This window comes from Centruroides sculpturatus, unplaced genomic scaffold, assembly GCF_000671375.1.
Source record: "Centruroides sculpturatus isolate CEXI.00-Female unplaced genomic scaffold, Cexi_2.0 scaffold6, whole genome shotgun sequence".
Classification (NCBI taxonomy): domain Eukaryota; kingdom Metazoa; phylum Arthropoda; class Arachnida; order Scorpiones; family Buthidae; genus Centruroides; species Centruroides sculpturatus.
Genome location: NW_019384869.1, coordinates 868,959 through 890,912, shown reverse-complemented (window position 1 = coordinate 890,912; position 21,954 = coordinate 868,959). Strand labels below are relative to the sequence as shown.

The 21,954-nt window shown below is 25.2% G+C and overlaps 1 protein-coding gene across 1 annotated transcript in view; it reads left to right on the top strand.

Moving 5' to 3' along the window:
- The first annotated feature begins 1,742 nt into the window (after positions 1 to 1,742).
- LOC111630857 (homeobox protein EMX2-like) overlaps positions 1,743 to 21,954 on the top strand; it is a 27,928-nt gene continuing 7,716 nt past the window's right edge. The window contains exons 1-2 of the mRNA XM_023375019.1: positions 1,743 to 2,415; positions 18,480 to 18,652. Coding sequence (XP_023230787.1) covers positions 1,983 to 2,415; positions 18,480 to 18,652 — 606 coding nt within the window. The 5' untranslated portion in view covers positions 1,743 to 1,982. The remainder of the gene's footprint in view (positions 2,416 to 18,479; positions 18,653 to 21,954) is intronic.

Sequence of the window (21,954 nt, the reverse complement as noted above, 5' to 3'; positions counted from 1 at the left end):
CTTCGTGTTTAATAACGTAACAATTCTTAAATTTAACATGTTACCCTATATATAAGGGAGTAACATGCTGCTTCTTCTATACATAAAAAAAAAGAGAAGTAACATATTTAAATTATAAATATAAATATCTAAATGTAGACTTATAAAATATAAATTCTTTACATAATACATAATATTTTTTTAATCAATTTTTTCATTAAATTTATTATTAATTTAATTGAGTGAAAATTATATTTTATAAATTTATATGCATATATAGGGCCTATATATTTCTTTTTTAAGTTTAAAGCTATAAATTAAATAAATTAATTGATTTTTATAGACTTGAAATGTATCGTTTAGTGTTGATTAGTATCTACATTGATAGTTACACGATACTCTAACAAGATTTATATTCAATTACTGATAATAAATAGCTATCAGTAATTATTATTTTTTATCTTAAATCTTATTTATTTATTTAGCTATAGGGGTGGCCCAAAAGTCAGTTAACCGTGTTCTTTTTTTTCAAGCAACTCGCTATTGTAAGTATACTGTAATTTAAATTTTTGTACAATTTTTTCGAGTAATAAATTAGTTAAACAAGACAATAATTTAGTATTTATAATGGTTAACCGACTTTTGGTATGTAGCGTATTATACTGTACAGTACACTAAAATAAAGTACAAAAAAAATACAAAAAATTTTTTATCAAAATTAAAAAGACTATTAAGAAGTAATACATTATTTTAAATAATTAGACTATAATTAAAATTAATTTTTATTATAATTTTTTGAAGATTTAAGTAAAGATATATTGAAAAAAAATATAAGAAAAAAAAATAAAAAGGAATAAAAACTGGGTAAAAAAACTGAGAAAAATAAGCAAAAAACCTGAGAAAAATACAAGAAAATTTTCCCTATTTTGTTGGTATTTTTGCTCATTTTTCATAGATTAAAATTTGTCTAGCAAATAAAAATAAATATATTTATTAAACATAAACGTATAAATACTAAAACTTCTAATTAGTATAATTAATTATAAGACTTCTAATACATAAAATAATTTTTTTTTAATTGGCTTATAGTTAAAAAAATTTTTATGACGAAATCAGAAAAAAATATAATGAAAATTATTTAATAATTAATCATGGTTTTAATTATTTAAAAAAATGAAAATTAAAAAAAAAATAATAATAATAAAGAATTTTTTATTATAATAAAAAGAAAAATTAAAAGTAAAAGTCATTTTAATTAAGAGTTTTTATTTATTTTAAATTGAAGTATTTAAAAGTTATTTGTAATTAAAATTATAATAGATTTTTTTTTTCTTAAATATGAAATTATACAAGAATTTCGTCAATGATATTTCATAAAAATAAGAAAAAATTTGTCTTTATCATGGCAGTATGTGCATAAATTAAAATATATAGGTTTAGCATAGGTTTACAAGGAAGATATGAGTGTATAACATCATCATTAATATTTATTAATTAGTATAAATGATAGGAAATACATTAAATATTTAAAGAATATAAAAATTTAGCTTATCATAAAGTAATTATTATCTAAAAATATGCAAGCCCGTACAGAAATAATTAAGAGTAATGAAGTTGCAATAGTGTAAATGGTGTTATGTGTGAGTATCATTCACCTTCTGTTCGTATATAGGCTAGAGGAGAGAGTGACGCCACAAACTGGTCCAGCCTGACCAGAATTCAACCAATAGGAGTCAAGCAGTGACGCTCCGTTCTCTGTTCTCAGTTAGCGACAATTACCACAGCTCCGCAGCAAATAGCACGTTTCGTATAACGCATTTAGAGTTGGCTCGTCCAATCGGGAGTCTGCATTATCGTCTATAACATTCTTAGTGCGGTAATTAGCCTATCAAAATACCAGAAACGTCGGATAATTATCGACTTGAGCTAAGATGAAGTGAAGCTGAAGCTGAAATAACACACACACACATCAGGGCCGGCAACAGTCGGCATCGCATTACAGAATGATGCCTCTCGCACCCATTCCAGTTCTACCTGTATGCTCCAAACCGAAATTGGGTTTTTCTATTGAATCTATCGTTGGTAAAGAATCGGGCGAAACTTCACCCGTACGGGAATGTAATAGAAATGAAACTAAATCACTGAGTCCACCACCCGCTCACGTTAGGTCGCCAACGCATTGTAGGAATGAACAACCTGTGATTCCTGTACCGACTTTCCCTGTGGTTTCCAACACTCCCGCTGCATACCTGGACAGTTTGTGTGGAGTCAGATCGGGAATTTATGCCGATACGCAGTATGCCGGCCAAGTGGGACTTAATTCTTGTCCACCCCAACTTCAACCTGTGTCACCGTTTCTGCTGGGCAGAGAAACTTATCCCTTATATCCTTGGTTGTTGACGCGGCATCCGAGATTCTTACCTCATAGAATACCAGGTAAGTTCTCATCCTTTTTACAATTAAACACTAAGGATTTTGTTCAAAATCCTTCGTGTCAGTAGGCTACTTTACTCATTAAACTACACAGGAAAAAAAAAGACTGCCTCACGCTATAGTATAATAAATGAATAAGTAAACATATCCTTATTGCCCCATTGACATTATAAATATTTGTAACTTGTAATGTATTTCTTTTTTTTATCGGTTATCATTTAGCATTAGTGCCAAGAAAAACATTTGCAACGTTAAAAGATAGGCTAGAAAATCGTTGCAACGTCAAAAATTCCCTTAAAAACGCACAGAAACGGTCACAAAACTAACAAAAATACACACTAACGATTATAAAATATACGAAAAATACTTATTAAATTGATAATTTATCCAAAAAGTTTAAAAATATTAAGCACGAAAATCTATTTTTGTAAGGTCTGTAGTGGGATGCGAGTGACGCAAATAATTATAAAAAAAATATAAAATAGAGACTTTGTCACACGTAACCATTGTCAAAATCAGCNATTTTATTATTTTTCATATAATTTTTCTTTAAATATTAAAATTTAATAAATTTATTTTTAAAACAAAATAAAACGTAAATGCAAAATTCGATTTGTAAATCGTGCTTCAAAATGTTCAATTTTTTAAATGTTTTTATTAATAAAATAATATTTTAATGGTTTATATTTTAATAAAATTTCATAATCTAAAGATTAAAATAAACAAATTTATTATGATTATTATTATTCATTTAAATTTTATATATTAAGTTTGAACCATTCTATGATATAAATTTGAACGTGAGGAGCTTCTGTGAATGATTAAATTAAATATTTAATTGATATTTAAGTATTTAATTTAAAAAATATATATATAAATAAACAATTAAGGAACAGGTGAAAGAATGCAGGTGTAACACTAATTTTTCTATATAAATTTGCACCTGTATCATTATACAACTAGCTTAAACTCTTTTAATATCATTTCTAAGAGATCAAGGAGTTTAATTATAGACACATTTCCAACATCTGCTCATTAAAAAATTCAATTTTTATCCAAAAAATTGTCCCATTTTCTTCCAACTCATTCAACTTTATCAACCCAAAAACTACTTTAAAAAATCAATAATTTGATTATGCATGCCTTTATATAGAAACTAATTATGTTCTATAACTACATTAACAGATACAGAATTAATTTATGAGAATATAAATCCTTGATTCATATCATAAAAGTGATGGAATGTCAATTATTCCACTCGACGTAACAAGAATGTGAACTAATCCTCCTATAAAAATGAACTAAGTTAACTAAGCATTTAAAAAATATATATTATTTTATATAATAAACATAACACAAAACTTGTCCTAATATTTAACATTGCAATGTTTGTCTTTTATCTTCTGGATAATTTTTCTATTGTAATGTAAATGGCTTACTGTATAATTCAATAAGACACGATTGTTCTCACATCATATTAATGTCATAGGAATGTATAAGTATGCAATAAAATTTCTTTCATGCCCTTATTAAATAATAAAAATCGCATACAACTAATTCTACATACGAAGGCCTACGCTTTCTAAGATTACATACTCTAATAATTCTATACAATTTATTATATATTATGCTAATTGTTCGAGTCTTTCGGGTTTTATTATTTGTAAATTTAATACAAGTAAACTCGTAAAAAGTAATTTAATTGCACTAAAATTCATTAAATGTTGAAAGTTTTCTCTTTAAAAAACTCGCAGAAAAATTTATTTTTGAATATAAAAATACATAATAACTTTAAATTTAGTTTTTTTAAATACAATTTTTATTTATTTTATGCATTTAAACATAATAATAATTTAATTGAAAGTAAGTTAATCGACTTATACCAAGGAGAAGTGATGAGAGTCTTGTTAAAAAATCGTTAAAATTATATATATAAAAAAATGTAGGATTTAAAGTAGAGAATTGGCTAGTGTAATTATTTGCACTTTGTAGAAATTGAAGAGTAATAGGCAATATAGAAAAGGAAATGAGATGTTAATGAAGAACGTGGAAGCAATCATACCTGCTGAGAGTCATAGATGCACTTTGATAAAAGATGCGCTAACTAACATGCTTTAATAAACAGTACACTTTTATTATACAGCACATTAAGGACCGGAAATAAAGTTAATTTTCTCGTTAACTTTTAAAACATTCTAACTGAATACGTAATGTTTTTAAAACAACTTTTCTAATCAGCATTCACCTATTAAATTAACATAAACTTAAGTTAAGATATAGGTCTTATTCTGTTTTAAAATTAATTTTATCTTTATAAAAATATTTAATAAGTCGATAATTAATTATATTTAAATAATAGAACACATTTTAAATTTAATTTTCTTATTAAAATGATCAAATTTTAAAGGGTCGAATACGTCTTTAAATCCACGAACGGCATCCACTGTTTTAGTATTTCAACGATTAAAATCGGAATTTTTTTTTAAAGCTTCCCTCTAAAGTCGCTTGTTAACTGCAACTAGCAGGTCATGACCTCCAAATTAGTGTGTAACACGTGGATGAAATTGATACCCGCTTCCGTTCCTGCTAAAATAACCCACCTGAGACCTTACGAAAAATTATCTCGTTTACCTCTGTTAAAATCATGAATATACAACACACTTGCAGAAATAAGAGCCCATTTTCTAGTCTCTAAATCCCAGTATAAGTCTCGAAACTCTAAAGAATATATAATTTTTATTTTTATCCAAAAAATTTAGATATTTATACTCTAATCTATGGAAAAATGCGAAGTTTTTCCATAGAATATTTTATCAAGGGCGCAATTTAAGCTCTAATTATAGTTTTTCTAATTATTCTTATACTATCCTCTTGTAAATTATGTAAAATTTAAATTTAGTAAATAATTTTGTTTATTTTTAATATAATTTTTAATTTATAAACCTATAATTCTAAGTATTCCAAAGCGTAATAAATGTATAAATTGCGCTCTATTCGCGAACTATAAAATCTAAGTTAGATTTTTGCATAAATTAATCGAGATTTAAAGGTATAATTATAAAAAAAATTAGATGTAAATATATATTTTTAAATGTAAAATTATTACTTTTTATATATTAAAGTAATTCTACATTAAAAAATTTACTTTCTTATTTAATAAAAAATGATTTTTTAGATGCGCTTTATAGTTCAAATAATGCAAATACTATTCGAGTTTAATTTAAAAATAGCGAAAAATGCTAATTAAATTTAACTAATTAATATTATAATAAGTAAAATTAAGTGAGAAAAAAAAATGTGGACTTCGTTATAGGAGCAAAATGATGTTACTAGGCCTAGTAAAGTAGCTTAGGAAGTAATGTACAGTACAGCATCTTTGGGCTATGAATGAGTAGAAACATCTATAGGAGTGGCGTGGGTACCTTACAGAAACAGTCAGTAACGTTGTTACCCTATAGAAATACTATCAATAACGCTGGTACAGTACCTTAATGAAAACACTATCAGTAGCGCTAGTACTGTACCTTACAGAAAACACTAGCAGCAATGCTGTTATAATATAAAAGCACTGTCAATATCTTATAAAAACACACCATAAGATGCTAGTAGCTTACAAAAACACAATCATTAACTCATGTAACGTAAAGAAATACAATCTTCCAAATAAATATTATTTAGCCACACCCCATATAACAGCATAACAGCATAACAGCAGTCGATATTTCATAATATCGACGCTTTATGCTTCATCATTTTAGTATAAACTGGGATGTTAGGGACAAATTTAGGACAAATTATTATAATATAATAATACACTAGTTAAATATGCAATTCATATAATATAATTAACACTTCTGTTTGCATAATATATTAAAATATCCATACATTAAATAATTAACACTTTCTCAATATAAAAAAAAGAAGTATTTACGTAAATGCCATTTACTAATTTATTAAATATTAAATTATTATTTATTTTAATTTAAAAAAATTAAATAAATATATTCAAAGGATTTTTTCATATATANTAAGTCATATATACGAGTTATATATATTTTTTTTTTGTATGGAAAAATCACTCTTCCATAACCTATTCATGTTTAATGGAACTTAATCTTTTCACAGGATAAATTATGAAAATTTTTATTTGCTTAACTTAATAACATTCTTTCAACCATTCTAGGTTATTACCACTATCAGTTTCAAAATAACACCACTATTTTTATTGTTACCTTGGTAACGACGTAACATAGTCTATGTATTTTATAGAAACACCTGACCAACAGGCCAAATTATAATTCAGTCACGTAATGACACTACACTATCTTTCTATATATTTTTCTGCTGTTTAACGCAAGTTTGTATCTTTCGGTCGTAGTGTACGATACCACGATTGTTTTTTGATTAACAAATTCTATAGAATCATCTTATATACTTTGGTTAATTCATTTTTTGGTCAATTAATTGTGAATTAGTCTTACAGTGTACAAAGTTTACTTTTTTTTTTGGTTAACCGATAGTGATTTTCGGTGGTTGTACCACTTGTTCTCTCGACTAACTAGCAGAGATTGTTCAGTTGTTGTACCACGCGTATTTTCCTAATTAATTGGATTATTTCAATGGTTATACCACATTAACTACCCTGTTCCGTGTCCTTTTTACTTAACTAATCACAATTTTCAATGCTTTTCTAAGGCGTGTATTTTTGGATTAATCCTTCAGTGCACCGTGTTTACTTTATGCTTAATTTAATGCTGGTATCACGTATATTTTTTGGCTTAACCACACAGTCCACTACTACTATTTTTTGCTTAACTAATAATGACTGTTTTCGCTTGTACTACACATAATTTTTGATTAACTGCAATGTACCATGCCTGATTTTCCTTAACTAATAACAGTTTTTCTGGCTAACATGCCTATTTTTTCCTTAACTAGCAGCGATGTTAATGCTTGTACCACGTCTATTTTTTTAAGAAATTCCTTATCACGTTCATATTTTTTGAACAAATCACTCGTGAACCATCGAAAAAAAAGCACATGTCGTAAGAACTGATCTTATCTTCATCAAGTAGATTGAAAGACAATTACAATATATTTAAAGAATGCCTGGAGGTTTAACGTTATTTTAACTAATAAATTTAATATTTTTTTAAATGTTTCTATACACAGATAAGTCGTTATTATAAATTTACAAGAAACGTCCTTGAAGAGCCTCTTGTTCTAAATTATAATTAATGCTAAAGATCATAAGTAGTTTTGTGTATAGAAAAGAATTGATGCGTACAGATCACAATAGGTTCTTTTATGTTATGGACCTATATATTCATCTATAGTTCCTGGTAAAGTTATATAGGGGTGCAATCTGTGCTCATTATCCTTCTGTCTAGTCAAAAGACAATACAATATCGAGTTGAATCACTTCTAACTCACCTATACAAGGCACACAGTTGGAGGTGTTATTGTCTAATACAGGTAATTTTCTACCAATTAGTTCATTATACACAGGATATAAGAGAAACTCTGAAGTATTTTAATACAGTTTTTAGACAATTAAACTCGAAAAACTAACAATTTCACATACAAAATCATCCTAACAAACCTATTTTTGTGTAAAGATTAATTGTAATGTTAATTAAGTAATGTTACACCTAATTGTTACTAAAAAATTATATAAGAAGATATTTAAGGTATATTTTAAAATAAATTTAAATCTATTATAAAGTTATTTTGTTTAAAAATTGCAAGTAATTGCATATTATTTCATCATTATAAAGTAATTAAATGCTGGAATGATGCAATTTAATGGATATAAAAATGCTATCTTCATCATATTTCTACTGTTTAAATAGTGTTTATTATTATTCAATATTGTTATTTTAAACAAAAAAAGACAATGGTGGATAAGAAACTTTGTCTATTGGTGACTGGCAATTATTGTGCTATCTACCTGACAGAACAGGGTGTGGATACTTACCTCCTGTGGCTACTGGGCCAAGGGTGGGTGTACTGGGTGTTTTATAGTCTCTTTGAAGAGGTACTTCAATTGATAGTCTTCATTCTGTAAATAAAAAACTATTTTAATTTTAAAAAATGACAGATTTCTGCCCCGCAAAACGAATTAAATTTGATTTTTAAACTGGAATTCAGTTTTAAATGAAACAAAGCAATAAAAATTCTAATGATATTATAAGGAAGCAACGATGTTATACGGTACCATAACGGTAAGTTCTGTATTATTTGCTCGTTATTTAATTTACAAGGCAGTCGTACACGTGGGAACACGAGAGATAACAAACCATAGCTGTGTACACAAGCAAAATGCACAACCACACAAAAGTGTTCATTCTCCATAGATAACACTTATCTTCCACACGTTTTGCGAAGTTCAAAGGTCAGGTCCGCAGGCCGTTTGCTCGACGAATCTCACCTACACCTATCAGGTTACGTGGGAACGCGTATGACGTCAGGCGGTCATGTGACGTCTAGGTAAAGAGGTTCCTTTGGATATACGAAAGGGGTAAAGAGTCAAACTTAATAAAGAGGAAATTTATTACCTCGTTTTAACAAACTGGAAAATGAAGCTTGACACCAGCGCATATATCACTCCCCCCTTTACATTTGCAACATTGCAAGATAGGAGAAAGTTGTTTTGACAGAAATTTGTCTTTTATTTTATAATTTACAAGATTTGTTAGATCATTAACTTTGCTCCAATCCGTCAGTTTTCAATACATCTTTTAATCTACCCAATCAAAAACCTGTTTAAATAAAAACTTGTTTTTTTTTTTTTAAAAGTATAACAAGTTACAATATCATTTACAGAGTTAATTAACATTAAAAAACACATAGTATTATTTTATCATAAAATTAACAAAAAAATTAATACGTAAATTAGAAATAATACCGCACGACAAACACAGATATTTCTTTAAAAAAAATAGCACATTAATACCTTAAAAATATTAAAATTTCGTTTAAAAATATAATCATTAATAAAATGTTTACGATAAAACTGTGTTAAAAATGCTTGAAAGAAGGGAGGAGGGATGTAATCTTCGAGACAAGTACAGTACCTATTGTATAAGTCATATATACGAGTATAGTTATTAGAAAATAAAAGGTAAAGAAGCAGTTCCGTAAACTGGATTTAACCATTGGTTCAAAGTATACTAGACATTCTTTAATCGTATTTTATTAAATTGTTCTTTTAAATAAACAATAGTAGAAAAGTCACGGGCCGAAGATTTTTAAACTTGTGCTTCCGCACCATTCTTTTGTGTTGTATATGCCACTGAATGAGTGTTTATTTTATATATATTATAAAAACCGGTTTGCCTGTTATTCTGATACAATACAATGTCAGTGGGTGTTAAGTTAAATGAATTAGTTTCACGTCCCTTCGAACTGGAATTACTCATATGGTCTGGTTTAATGATATAAGGTGTAAAAATAGTTGCCTATAGGCTATGAAAGACACTAGAGAAAGTGCTTCTTTTTTTTTTTTACTTTCTAAACCACAGTTTATTTATAAACATTATATAATTTATTATAATTTCTGTCAATATAAGCCTTATTCTTTAATTCTTAACATTAAAAAAGTGCATACTTATAAGCAAACTTTGGTTCCAATTTTCTAAGATTATCAAATTAAATTTAATAATTCTAAAATTATTAATCAGATATTTTATATCCTATTTGTAAAGAATAAAAAGTATATTATTAACTATTTAATTAGCTAATTAGGATCTTATATTAATTAGTATCTTTAATATTCTATGTACTTAATAGATATAAAAAGTATTCTCCAATTCCTATACTTAATAGGTATACAAAAAATATATCCTATTAATTACTTGACATAATCTAATAGGATTACTAAGGATACAAAATATAAAATAATTTTAAAAAAATACGTTTACTTTTCCAGAAAATAAGTTCATTTGTATGCAACAAGACAGGAGTTTCGCCCTTAGTAATGCATTTAAGACGTTCTTAATAAATTATAAAGGCGAAAGATACTCGAAAATACAAGAGATAAGTTCATGATTTAATGTTAAAAACTAAGGGGAACATAAGATTTATTTATAAATCTTTATATTAAATAAAACTTTATCAAAACATAAAAGAAGAAATGATGAGATAGTCGAGTTGTGTGTAAGAAGTTCGTTTCCTTTCTTTTTTTTTTAATTTCTAAAGTCGACCCCCCTCTAAAAAAACAAATCAAACAGAGTTATCACAGCTTTATTCAGGTTAGAAGACATAAAATATCGACTTGACACCAGATAATACATTATTTTGTCGTTTCTCTTTGTGATACAACACATTATAGTTTCGTCACAGGTGTTAGCAACTATCGCTAGGAATTCTAAACACTTTAGTTCCGGTCAATCTGTTTTTTCCTTAATCTGCTTGTCAACGTCCATCTTGATTGTATCGTTTCTTGCTATAAATTATGTTACATACTAAGAACAAAGTGTGTCAATTGTAGATAGATTCTATATTTTATATAAAGACTATTTTATTATTATTATTATTATTATTTTTTTGATTTAATTAACTAACTAATGACCATTAATTAATATTTTAGACTTGGAAATTTAATAAAAATACATCTGGTAGCTGTTTATTTGAATTTATGTTAGCGGGATACATCCGTTCTCCCTTTGATATCCGGATTAGATTCTTCTACTTGATAATATAATAACATCAGATTTTAACATCAATATTTACTTATAAGTCTTTTGTATTTATTATCTTACTTCATGCTTGATTATTATTCACTTATTTTTTTAATTTCCTTTATTTCTTTTTTTCTTTTTATAAAGGAAACTCCTCCCGTTCTCGAAAATGTTACAGATATTATCATCTTCATCCTCATATAAGATTATACTACTTTCTTGTTACGGTATCTTCTAGCATCTTATGTATTACTATAATACCTCATAGAACCTTATATATTGTATATTATTGATTGTATTTAAAGCTTAAAATCTCGTGAAAATCTATAATATGATGATGTAAGAATACAAGACACTATAACAAGAAAAATTATAAGATATTATAGTGATGTAACCTATTGTAATGATATATAGAGACTATAATACTGTAAATACAGTATTATATGTAGAGTAAGCTTACTATAAGATATAAGAAAGCCATTATGACATGTAACTATAACAATACAGTCGACCCCCTATAACACTGTTGATAATTCCGTTTTATATGAATTCCATGTTGTACGAGTCACTTAGATCTTACAAATACGTGTGCCGGGCTGTGAACGGCTCACGTATTTGTAAAATCTAAGTGACTCGTACAACATGGAATTCATATAAAACGGAATTATCAACAGTGTTATGGGGGTCGACGTAATTGTTATAAAAGTAAGTACTGTACAGTATAAGAGTTTAAGATACTAACTTATAAGCTAACTGTAAGAAGTAAACTCAAAATTCTTTTATAAATATAAAGTAAATTTGAGAAAAATGATGTTTAAATCAATAAACTATTAAGCTGTAAGTTGTATAAATCGATATCTTTACCATCAAATTCTCACGGTTAAACTGTTTGACCGTTAGTGACTTTCATAATCAGAAGAAAAATAAACAGTTTATATGTTGAAAATATTCTAGATAATCACTTCTAAGAAAAGCTACATTCCTAATAGTAAAATTAAAAGTCTCATCAATTTTTTTTCTTTTTTTTCCTTCTAGAGCTAAATGATAAATTTACCACTTAAGAAAAGATATAAATGAATTACAATTAAGTTTATAATTGTATGTTTATTTCATTAGTAGAGTTTTCTATAATTCTGTTTATTTTTATAAGCCTTAAGAGTATCTCTTCGACTTCAAATAACACTTATAAAAATAAACACTAATAACATATAACCCGACAAAATGGATGTATTTTTGCTTGGATAAGTCTCGATTGGTAAATGAGATCTACGAATTTAAAAATATAATTTATTTTATTTTATTTTTAAATAAAATTATGATAATATTTATCATCATTCTTTATATATTTAAATTTTAGTAAGCCTCTATATAATAAAAATAACAACGAATAAAGGTTAAAAGTTATCAGTGTCATCATCATTACATTATATAAAATATAAACTACAACATTTAAAAATATATTAATATTAATTAATTAAGAATAAAATAAATAATTTAATTCTTTAAACATCTTATACTTTAATAAATTTCTATAAAAAATAATCTGGAATTATATATATAGGCCTATATATTTTTTTAATTAAAGTTATATAGGCTAAATGCCCTATAATAAGGTATAGGAGAGAAAATTTGTGCAAATCTCGATCGACCTCGATAAAGATAAGCAGTCGTCCTTGTTGTCAATGCCGGGTATTTTAACATTTTAAATTGAATTTCCTGTTCAAATAGCCCTTTAATTAACTGTTAGCGATCTCCAAAAAAGATAGAAGTAGTTGACCCTGAATAAATGTCTGTAAACTTGTTAAACGTTGATAGATAAAAACTAACAATATAGCTAGCGAAGTATATATATACAGTAAATATACTGAATAGAATATAATTTATCTATATATATATAGTAAATATAAACCCCTCTATAATCTATAAGTGAATATCAACTTTATTATAGTAATTATTATGAATATAAGCACCTCTACATATAAACAATATAGTTAAAATATATATATATATACTATACAGTATAGTAGGCCTACTTACATATATAGCCTATATATGTAATGTATTGTACAGTATAGTAAATATCTACTCTGTGTATTAAAGAATATAGTAAAACTACTTTATATAAACACATAATTTTATTTACACAATATTTCACCTAAGTTTTATCTCACGAAATATTGTTATAATTATCGTTTATGTTAAATGAATTTCTAAATAAATAAATAAAAAAAATTAATGAAATTTCCTATTCAAAGTTTAATAATTTATCTTCTACTTTTATAAAAACTGGATTAACTAGAAGTTAAAAAAAAGAAAAACTTGTTAGAAACGTGTTTCTAGATTCAATTAAAACAAATTCTCTTATTGAACATATCATTTATTTCTTAATATATATAAATAAAAAAACTAGTTTCGTTTATTCTACTTGGTTTTGGGTGTTTATAAAGTTAATTATTCCATTATTAAATTTATTTTTATGTAGTTATTAGGTGTGTGGTATAGCCTATAATATAGCTCTGTTATAGTTTTAAATCTAAAAATCTGTTCTAAACATTAAAAATTTATAATAAAATTTTTATAATTATTACCCAAGAGTTAATTTATAAAAAAAAAATAAGTTAATTATTATAGTTTTTTTTATATTAATCTCTTATTTTTCTGGTTATTTTAAGCTTTATTTAGATTTAATCCGTTTATAATAAAGAGGATTAACTTTATAAGAGGCTAAAAATAAAAATAAATTATTTATAATTATAATTTATAAAAAATAAAATAAAAATATTAAATTTAAATCGGGGTATTTTTCATTATAATCCTCTTTTTTTTCGACTTATAAAACAGTACTATTTATAGATTTAAACTAAATTTTTAAATATTAATTGATATAAGTTTAATTAATTTATAATATTAGAATTTATAAGCGTGTTATTTTACTAAATTTAAAAAAAAAACAAGGTTTTAACAATATAAATAAAGCAAAATATTGTATTTTTTTAAACGATAATCACACTTAGAAAACCAATTTTTAAAGCTAAATTTTAACTTATTTAAGCTTAATTTTTAAGCTTATTAATTGATATAAGTTTAATTCATTCGTAATAAGAAGAGATTAGCTTTATAAGTGTATTATTTTACTAAATTAAAAGAAAAAAGAAAATAAAAGTGGGTTGTAACAGTTGATCAACGCACCTTATCTGTTAATCAGCTCTTAAGCTGATTAGCTGTCGAATGTTTTAGCTTATAATTCATGAATTATTCTAATTGATTTAAACGTCTGACATCTTTTTAATATCAGAAATAGGCATTTCCAGTTAATTTACTTCCTTGTATCGCAAGCTCTCTTTTCAGAATTTTAATAAATCTTCTCCTTTATATTATATTAATTCCTAAAATAATAATTTTCCTATTACATATAAAATATATATAATATAATATTAGTTTTTAAAATAAATTTTACTTATATTTAAGATCGAAGGATTAATAATATTTGATAGATGATCCTTAATTAGTTTCGTGTTTAATCTTATGATTTATTGACGTTATCTGATGATTTAGATGAAAAATTATAATTATTAATATTTAATTCAATTTTGTAAGTAAATTTTTACATATTTTTCTAACTTATTAAGTCTTTCTTTCAATATAATTAAGAAATTTAAACATTTACAGTAAATAATAAAAGTGTTATATCGTAGAGCCTCACATTAGGGCCTATATGAATATAATTTAAGGCTCTATTTGTTTAAATGGAGAAAAGAGGTTTCTTTTATATTATAAATTATGATCACAATAAGTCCTAATATAAACGAAGGCTTAAATTAAGGCAAATGCATTAAAAAAAAGGAATTATTACATTTTAAATGCTTAAAAATAAAGATAATTATCTTAAAAATTGGAAAAATAATTAATTTTTAACATTTAAATGTTTTATTTATCAAATTTTTAAGAAATTTTTCATCAAAATGAGTAACTTAATCGTTTATAAATCAAGTTTAAAGTAGTTTTTAAACTGAAAATTAACATTATAAACTTATTATTTATAACATGTCGACTTACACAATCGTCATCTTATAAATTAAAATTGATAAATAGGTTAAGTTTTTTTTATGATTAATATTATAATAACCTATTTATTTTATAGCATTCATTACATAATAACAGGAAATATTTAATCATTAGTTTAGTAATTAATTTATGTTCTATATTCGCTCTTAAATTACATTTAAAATAAATGATTTTAATTCTATAAATTTGCATCGATTATAACAAAACACTACGAGGAATTAATGTGTACATGTACAGTACTGTACATACTTCTTAGCATTATAATTTTATATAGGCTACTTGACGTTAAAAGAATATACTCTGCTTTTACAGGTGCTTCATGACGTTACAAGAATGCTTCTGTATACATACGTCTTGGCATTATAAGAGTATATATTCTTGTATGTACGTATATTTATCGTGAAGATGTGCTTGTATTGTTATGCTTCTGACAAGAAACAACAATAAACACCTAAGAAGTATCTGTAATGGGAATGTATTCTGCTTGTTGTAATGTATACATTTATATTGCTTATCTATATGCTTTTAGGCATTACAACAATGCATAATGCTTTTAAAATAATGTATATTATATGTATAGGCACTTTTTGATGTTATAAGAATAAATAGAAGCAGTTTGCTTGTATATAATTGTTTTACTGTTTCTAGGCGTTACAATTACTATACTTCTCGTTAAAAAGCGAACTAATTGCAACACAAAACTGCATACAGTTCCCTTGTAACATTAACTTTCTAAACATTACAAAAACTCATAAAAAATCTAATAAAACTGATTAATATATATTATTAGAGTGAAATTATAATAAATATTCATTTATTTGCACAAATCCGCTTGGTCACGGTTTATTTAAAGTCACATTTTGTCATTTAACTGATTAAAATCAACGACGTAACGCATAGAATACGTTTATATCGATCGTGTTAAAACGTAACATCTTCACACAAATGCGTTTAATCTCCACTAAAATTACATTAAAATACCTTACAAGTATCCGTAGTAAATTATACGACCGAACTAAATAAAATACCCATAGAAAATATTTATTTTATTATATGTAACGTAACTGACGTTACAAAATAATAATAAAAAAAAAAAATCCGGATCCTTACGAAAGAATGTCACGTGTGGTGAGTGAACATACCATTTTCTGAGCACACACTGCTAATCAACGGCCTTACAATCAGTTTAATGGCAGTTCATCAGATGAGACCATGAATATAAAACAGAGCCCTTGGCAATATTTTCTTTACTAAAAACAGGGTCAAAAAATATGAAGAGGTACAACTCTTCAAGTGTATATACACATAAGATATAGGCTAAAGCCAGATTTTATTAAGTCATAGTGTTTTATGTAAATAAACTGTTAAGATTTTTATATACATGAATATATAATCTCTATATTTATATATAAAGTAGCTTTAGTGATACAATTGATCAAAATATAGCTAAAGCTGTCAACATGTGATGTGCGTGGTTCTTGTACTGATGAGAGGCGTTGGCAATAATTCCAAAATATGTATTGTCCTTTAAGAAAATTATTATATAAAGTATATTAAGAATGGTAAGACTATGTAATTTAAAATTTGACGTTTCCATATATTACACTATCTTGTTTGATGATGCTTAAAAATGATGAGTTTTTGCGAGTGAAAGATGATTTAGCCCATATAACTAGAGTTAACTTATTTAATAACATGACTAAAGGGCAATATGGTATACTATTGTTAAAACACAACCAATTTTTAGAAGATAAGATACTTTTCTTGTATCTGAAAACATCATTTTTGGCAATTTTAGGCTGTTTTACTTTAAAAAAAATCGTTTCTTATGGTGTTATTTTTGTATAGATGCAGCAAATATTTGTAGGTCTTTTCTGGTTAAGTATTAATGGAAAACATTATTTTTTTTAGATAGAACGGAAGTGTATTTAATTTTTTATAAAATCTAATTAATTTTTTAGAAATTTTAACGAAATATACGCTTTAATTAATAAAAATTCGACTGAAAAACTAATAAATTTCTTTATTAATTTCAAACGAGTTTTTACTTCTATTAAAAAAAAAATTCTTTCTATTAACCCAGAAGATTTCTTAGATTTTTAACAGAATTTCTTTTAAAAATCTAAGAAATTTCTTTGTAACTTTTTTTTTGAATTTTTTAAAGAATTAAACAAGCTTTTCCTTCTATCTAAAAATAGCACTTCTATTGATACTAAACACAAAAAAAAGGGGCAGAAAAATTCGTAAATGTTTGTAAAGTCGCTACATAAGCTAAACATAAATGACTAAAGCACACAATAGCCATTTTGGAAATGCGTTTGTTGTATGTGTGTGAGTAAAAATACGTGAAGAAATCCGAGCACTTAGTGTTGTTATCTATTTTATCAAGTAAATTTTTCCTCCTATTGTTCTTTCGTTTATAGAACCAATGACGAGATGAACTTTAATTTAATGCCTGCACCAATTAAATTTACCGACTTTAAAAGTAAATTTTTCTCTCTTTTTTTTTTTTGGTGTTGTTTAGTTGATTTCTTTTATTTTTATAAAAGATAAATACACAGTAATGAAGAAGTTTTATTATTATTTAAAAAAAAAAAAATCTTTTGCGTTTTAAGTAAAATTTTGTCACGTTTTTATTTTATTTCTTTCTTTTGTGTGTTTAAATAAGAAAATTATGACTAGAATTTATATTATTTTATTTATTTATTTATCTCTACTATTGTACATTATGATTTTACACTTAAAATTCCCACGATTTTGTAAGAGGATAAAAAATTTTTAACATTGAAATTCTTTATTAAATACTTCAATTTTATTATTAGAAAATAATGAGAAATAAATGTAATTTTTCTTATAAATAAATTAATAAAAGACGACAATTTAAAATCCATTAGTTAATTTTAAAATATGTAAATATTTCTTAATTGATAAAGGAAATTATGATTTTGTCGAGGGATGATGAAGCCAAATTCAAATATAAACGGGATGACAAAACCAAAGTTTGGTTTACTCTTCAAAATGGATAACACAGTTTTGCTTTTATGTCACTTTGCTCTTTATTAATAAATGTCAGCAAAGGCTGTCAAATCAATGAAATATTTCCTTCGGGGTAACTCTCCCTTCAAGTGCTAAGAAAACACACAACACTTTCCGAGTATTCACCATTAAAAAATAATAATAATAATAATATTTTTATTAACTTTAACACGAGGAAAAAAAAACACCCCTTACACATATTCTCCTTCGCTTCTAACTAGTTATAAGGTTAATGTGTTGTTGTTGTTGTTGTTGTTGTTTTAAATTTAATTTTAATGTGTTTAGGTCCGGATGGATCGGGTTTTCTTCTACATCCGTTCAGAAAGCCAAAAAGGATCAGGACAGCATTTTCACCCTCTCAATTATTGAAATTAGAACATGCATTCGAGAAGAACCATTACGTGGTTGGAGCTGAAAGGAAACAATTGGCTCAAAGTCTAAGTTTAACCGAAACGCAAGTGAGTTGTTCACCTATTTTTTTTATTTCCTTAAATTTTCTTATAATTTCGAATATTTTCGCTATTATTTTATCATATTTTCTACTAGATTTAGAATTGCTGTGGCCATAACTGTAACATATTAGAGGTTCTTCCTCTTCAGTAAATAATGAAGAGTTTCATAAGCTAGTTTACGTATACAAATCAGTCTCTACGTAGGCCTTTGTAGTTTATGTAAAATTAAGCATAAATTATTAATTTTTATACATTTATAACCTTCATACGAGTTATTTTTAGTTTAAATTTTATATTTTAGATTAGAAATATTATATGTATAGGCACTTTTTGATGTTATAAGAATAAATAGAAGCAGTTTGCTTGTATATAATTGTTTTACTGTTTCTAGGCGTTACAATTACTATACTTCTCGTTAAAAAGCGAACTAATTGCAACACAAAACTGCATACAGTTCCCTTGTAACATTAACTTTCTAAACATTACAAAAACTCATAAAAAATCTAATAAAACTGATTAATATATATTATTAGAGTNTTAAAAAAAAAAAAATAATAATAATAATTTAAAAAAAAATGTTTTTTATAGTTTCTAGTAAAATTTTTTATAAAATAAAAGTGTGAAAAATTAATTATACTTATAAAAAATCACACGAAATTATAAAAGAACCGTAAAAAACAGAGAAGAAAGTAAACGAAACTTAAGCTTCGAATAGGGTTGTGAAATTCAATTTAATTATATATAGGATATATTTTTAAAGTTCTATACTTGTAGTTTATATACAATTTATATATATATAAAAAAAGGCACTAATCCGGGATCAAAGTTCGTTTTTTTCAAGACAGCTACCCAGAAAAAAAACAGCTTAAATCTATGATCAAAAGATAACAAAAAATTTAGAGGTGTTACTTCTTTAACCACAACGTGTCGCTTCTAACACCCAAAATTTCACGCATGTCAATAGTCTATGGTGGTCCCAGATTTCTTATCTTATCCCTGTCAATCTTTCTTTCATCTAGGTCTTATATGCTGTAATTAACTAACGAAATATTTGGAGTTTGGAATGTTTTGTTTGTATCCATCTTCTATACTTGATATACGATAAATAACTTTAAATTCCTTTAAAAAAACTTTATAAAAATATATAAAAATTTTATATTTATAAATTAAAACATTTTAAAAATTATTATTTTATATATTTTTGCATAATATAAGGCAATAAATTTACACAATCCGGTAGTAAAATTTCGAAAATTTTGATGATTCATTTGATTTTTCTCAATAATCTCTTTTAAAATATAAATTATATGTATATATGTGTATTAAATCAATATTAAACACTATCATTTATTATTAATAACGTATCACTATAAAGTAATTCATTGTCTATACTTTGCATATTTAGATATATTACACAATAGAATTATATATAATGAAATATCAATTTTATTAAAATATAAGCTGTAAATTTTATTATTTTTCATATAATTTTTCTTTAAATATTAAAATTTAATAAATTTATTTTTAAAACAAAATAAAACGTAAATGCAAAATTCGATTTGTAAATCGTGCTTCAAAATGTTCAATTTTTTAAATGTTTTTATTAATAAAATAATATTTTAATGGTTTATATTTTAATAAAATTTCATAATCTAAAGATTAAAATAAACAAATTTATTATGATTATTATTATTCATTTAAATTTTATATATTAAGTTTGAACCATTCTATGATATAAATTTGAACGTGAGGAGCTTCTGTGAATGATTAAATTAAATATTTAATTGATATTTAAGTATTTAATTTAAAAAATATATATATAAATAAACAATTAAGGAACAGGTGAAAGAATGCAGGTGTAACACTAATTTTTCTATATAAATTTGCACCTGTATCATTATACAACTAGCTTAAACTCTTTTAATATCATTTCTAAGAGATCAAGGAGTTTAATTATAGACACATTTCCAACATCTGCTCATTAAAAAATTCAATTTTTATCCAAAAAATTGTCCCATTTTCTTCCAACTCATTCAACTTTATCAACCCAAAAACTACTTTAAAAAATCAATAATTTGATTATGCATGCCTTTATATAGAAACTAATTATGTTCTATAACTACATTAACAGATACAGAATTAATTTATGAGAATATAAATCCTTGATTCATATCATAAAAGTGATGGAATGTCAATTATTCCACTCGACGTAACAAGAATGTGAACTAATCCTCCTATAAAAATGAACTAAGTTAACTAAGCATTTAAAAAATATATATATAAAAATATTATAGATTTATTTATTTTTTTTAATTCCCTAAATTAATTACTTAAACAAACTGAGGTTAGTACGCGATATGAATCAATAATATCTTGTTAATCTAAACGTTAATTAATAGTTACATTGAAGGAAGTAGCTTTACCTTATACACTTCCTTACCTTAGGCCCTTTTTTTCGTGTTGTTTAATTGTAACCTCAAATTGGCGATAATTTAAATCTTGTCTTCACCTGTCGGTAAATTTACCGAAAACATCGATTTTTTTTTAATCTACTTGATCTAAGAGATTATATTGATAATGATCTAAGCTATCTTTTGTCATTTTAATTATCTTTATATCAAATTTTCTCCAGATCACGTCGATAGTTATTGATTTTCTCACGTTTCTTGTATTTTTACATGTTTTTATATCTTAATAATTCAATTTTTTTTTAGAATTTTCCATCCTATTCCTCGTTTATTATTACTTGTTTTAGTATGGTTGTACTCTTGTGTTGTACTCTATTATTTGTTTAAGGATTCTTACACTCCTGTATGATTTTCTCTTCCTTATTTTAGAAATTTTGGATCCTTTTAGGTTTTCTATTCTTTATTTTAGTTCTTGTACTGTACCCAAGTCCTTATTTTAGTATTTTTACACTCCTGTATGATTTTCTCTTCCTTATTTTAGAATTTAGCAGCTTATATAATTTAAACACCCTTCTTTCTTCTCCTTATTATATAGAATTAATGAATATTCTCGAGTACTTTCTACATCTTTTATATTATAATTTCTCCATTCACATTTTGTATAGTTCTTATCTTATAATTTTTAATTTTTTTCTCCCTCCATTTTCTCTTCTTTATTATACAATTTACATTAACTACTCCACATTTCACAATTATTATGTTAATAAAGCAATCAAATTTATTTAAATTACGTAAATTTAAACTAGAATTAATGATAATTAACTTGAATAAAGATTAAAAAATTGAAGAAAATTAAATTTTCAATATATTTATTTTAATTTCTAATAAATAAATTAATAT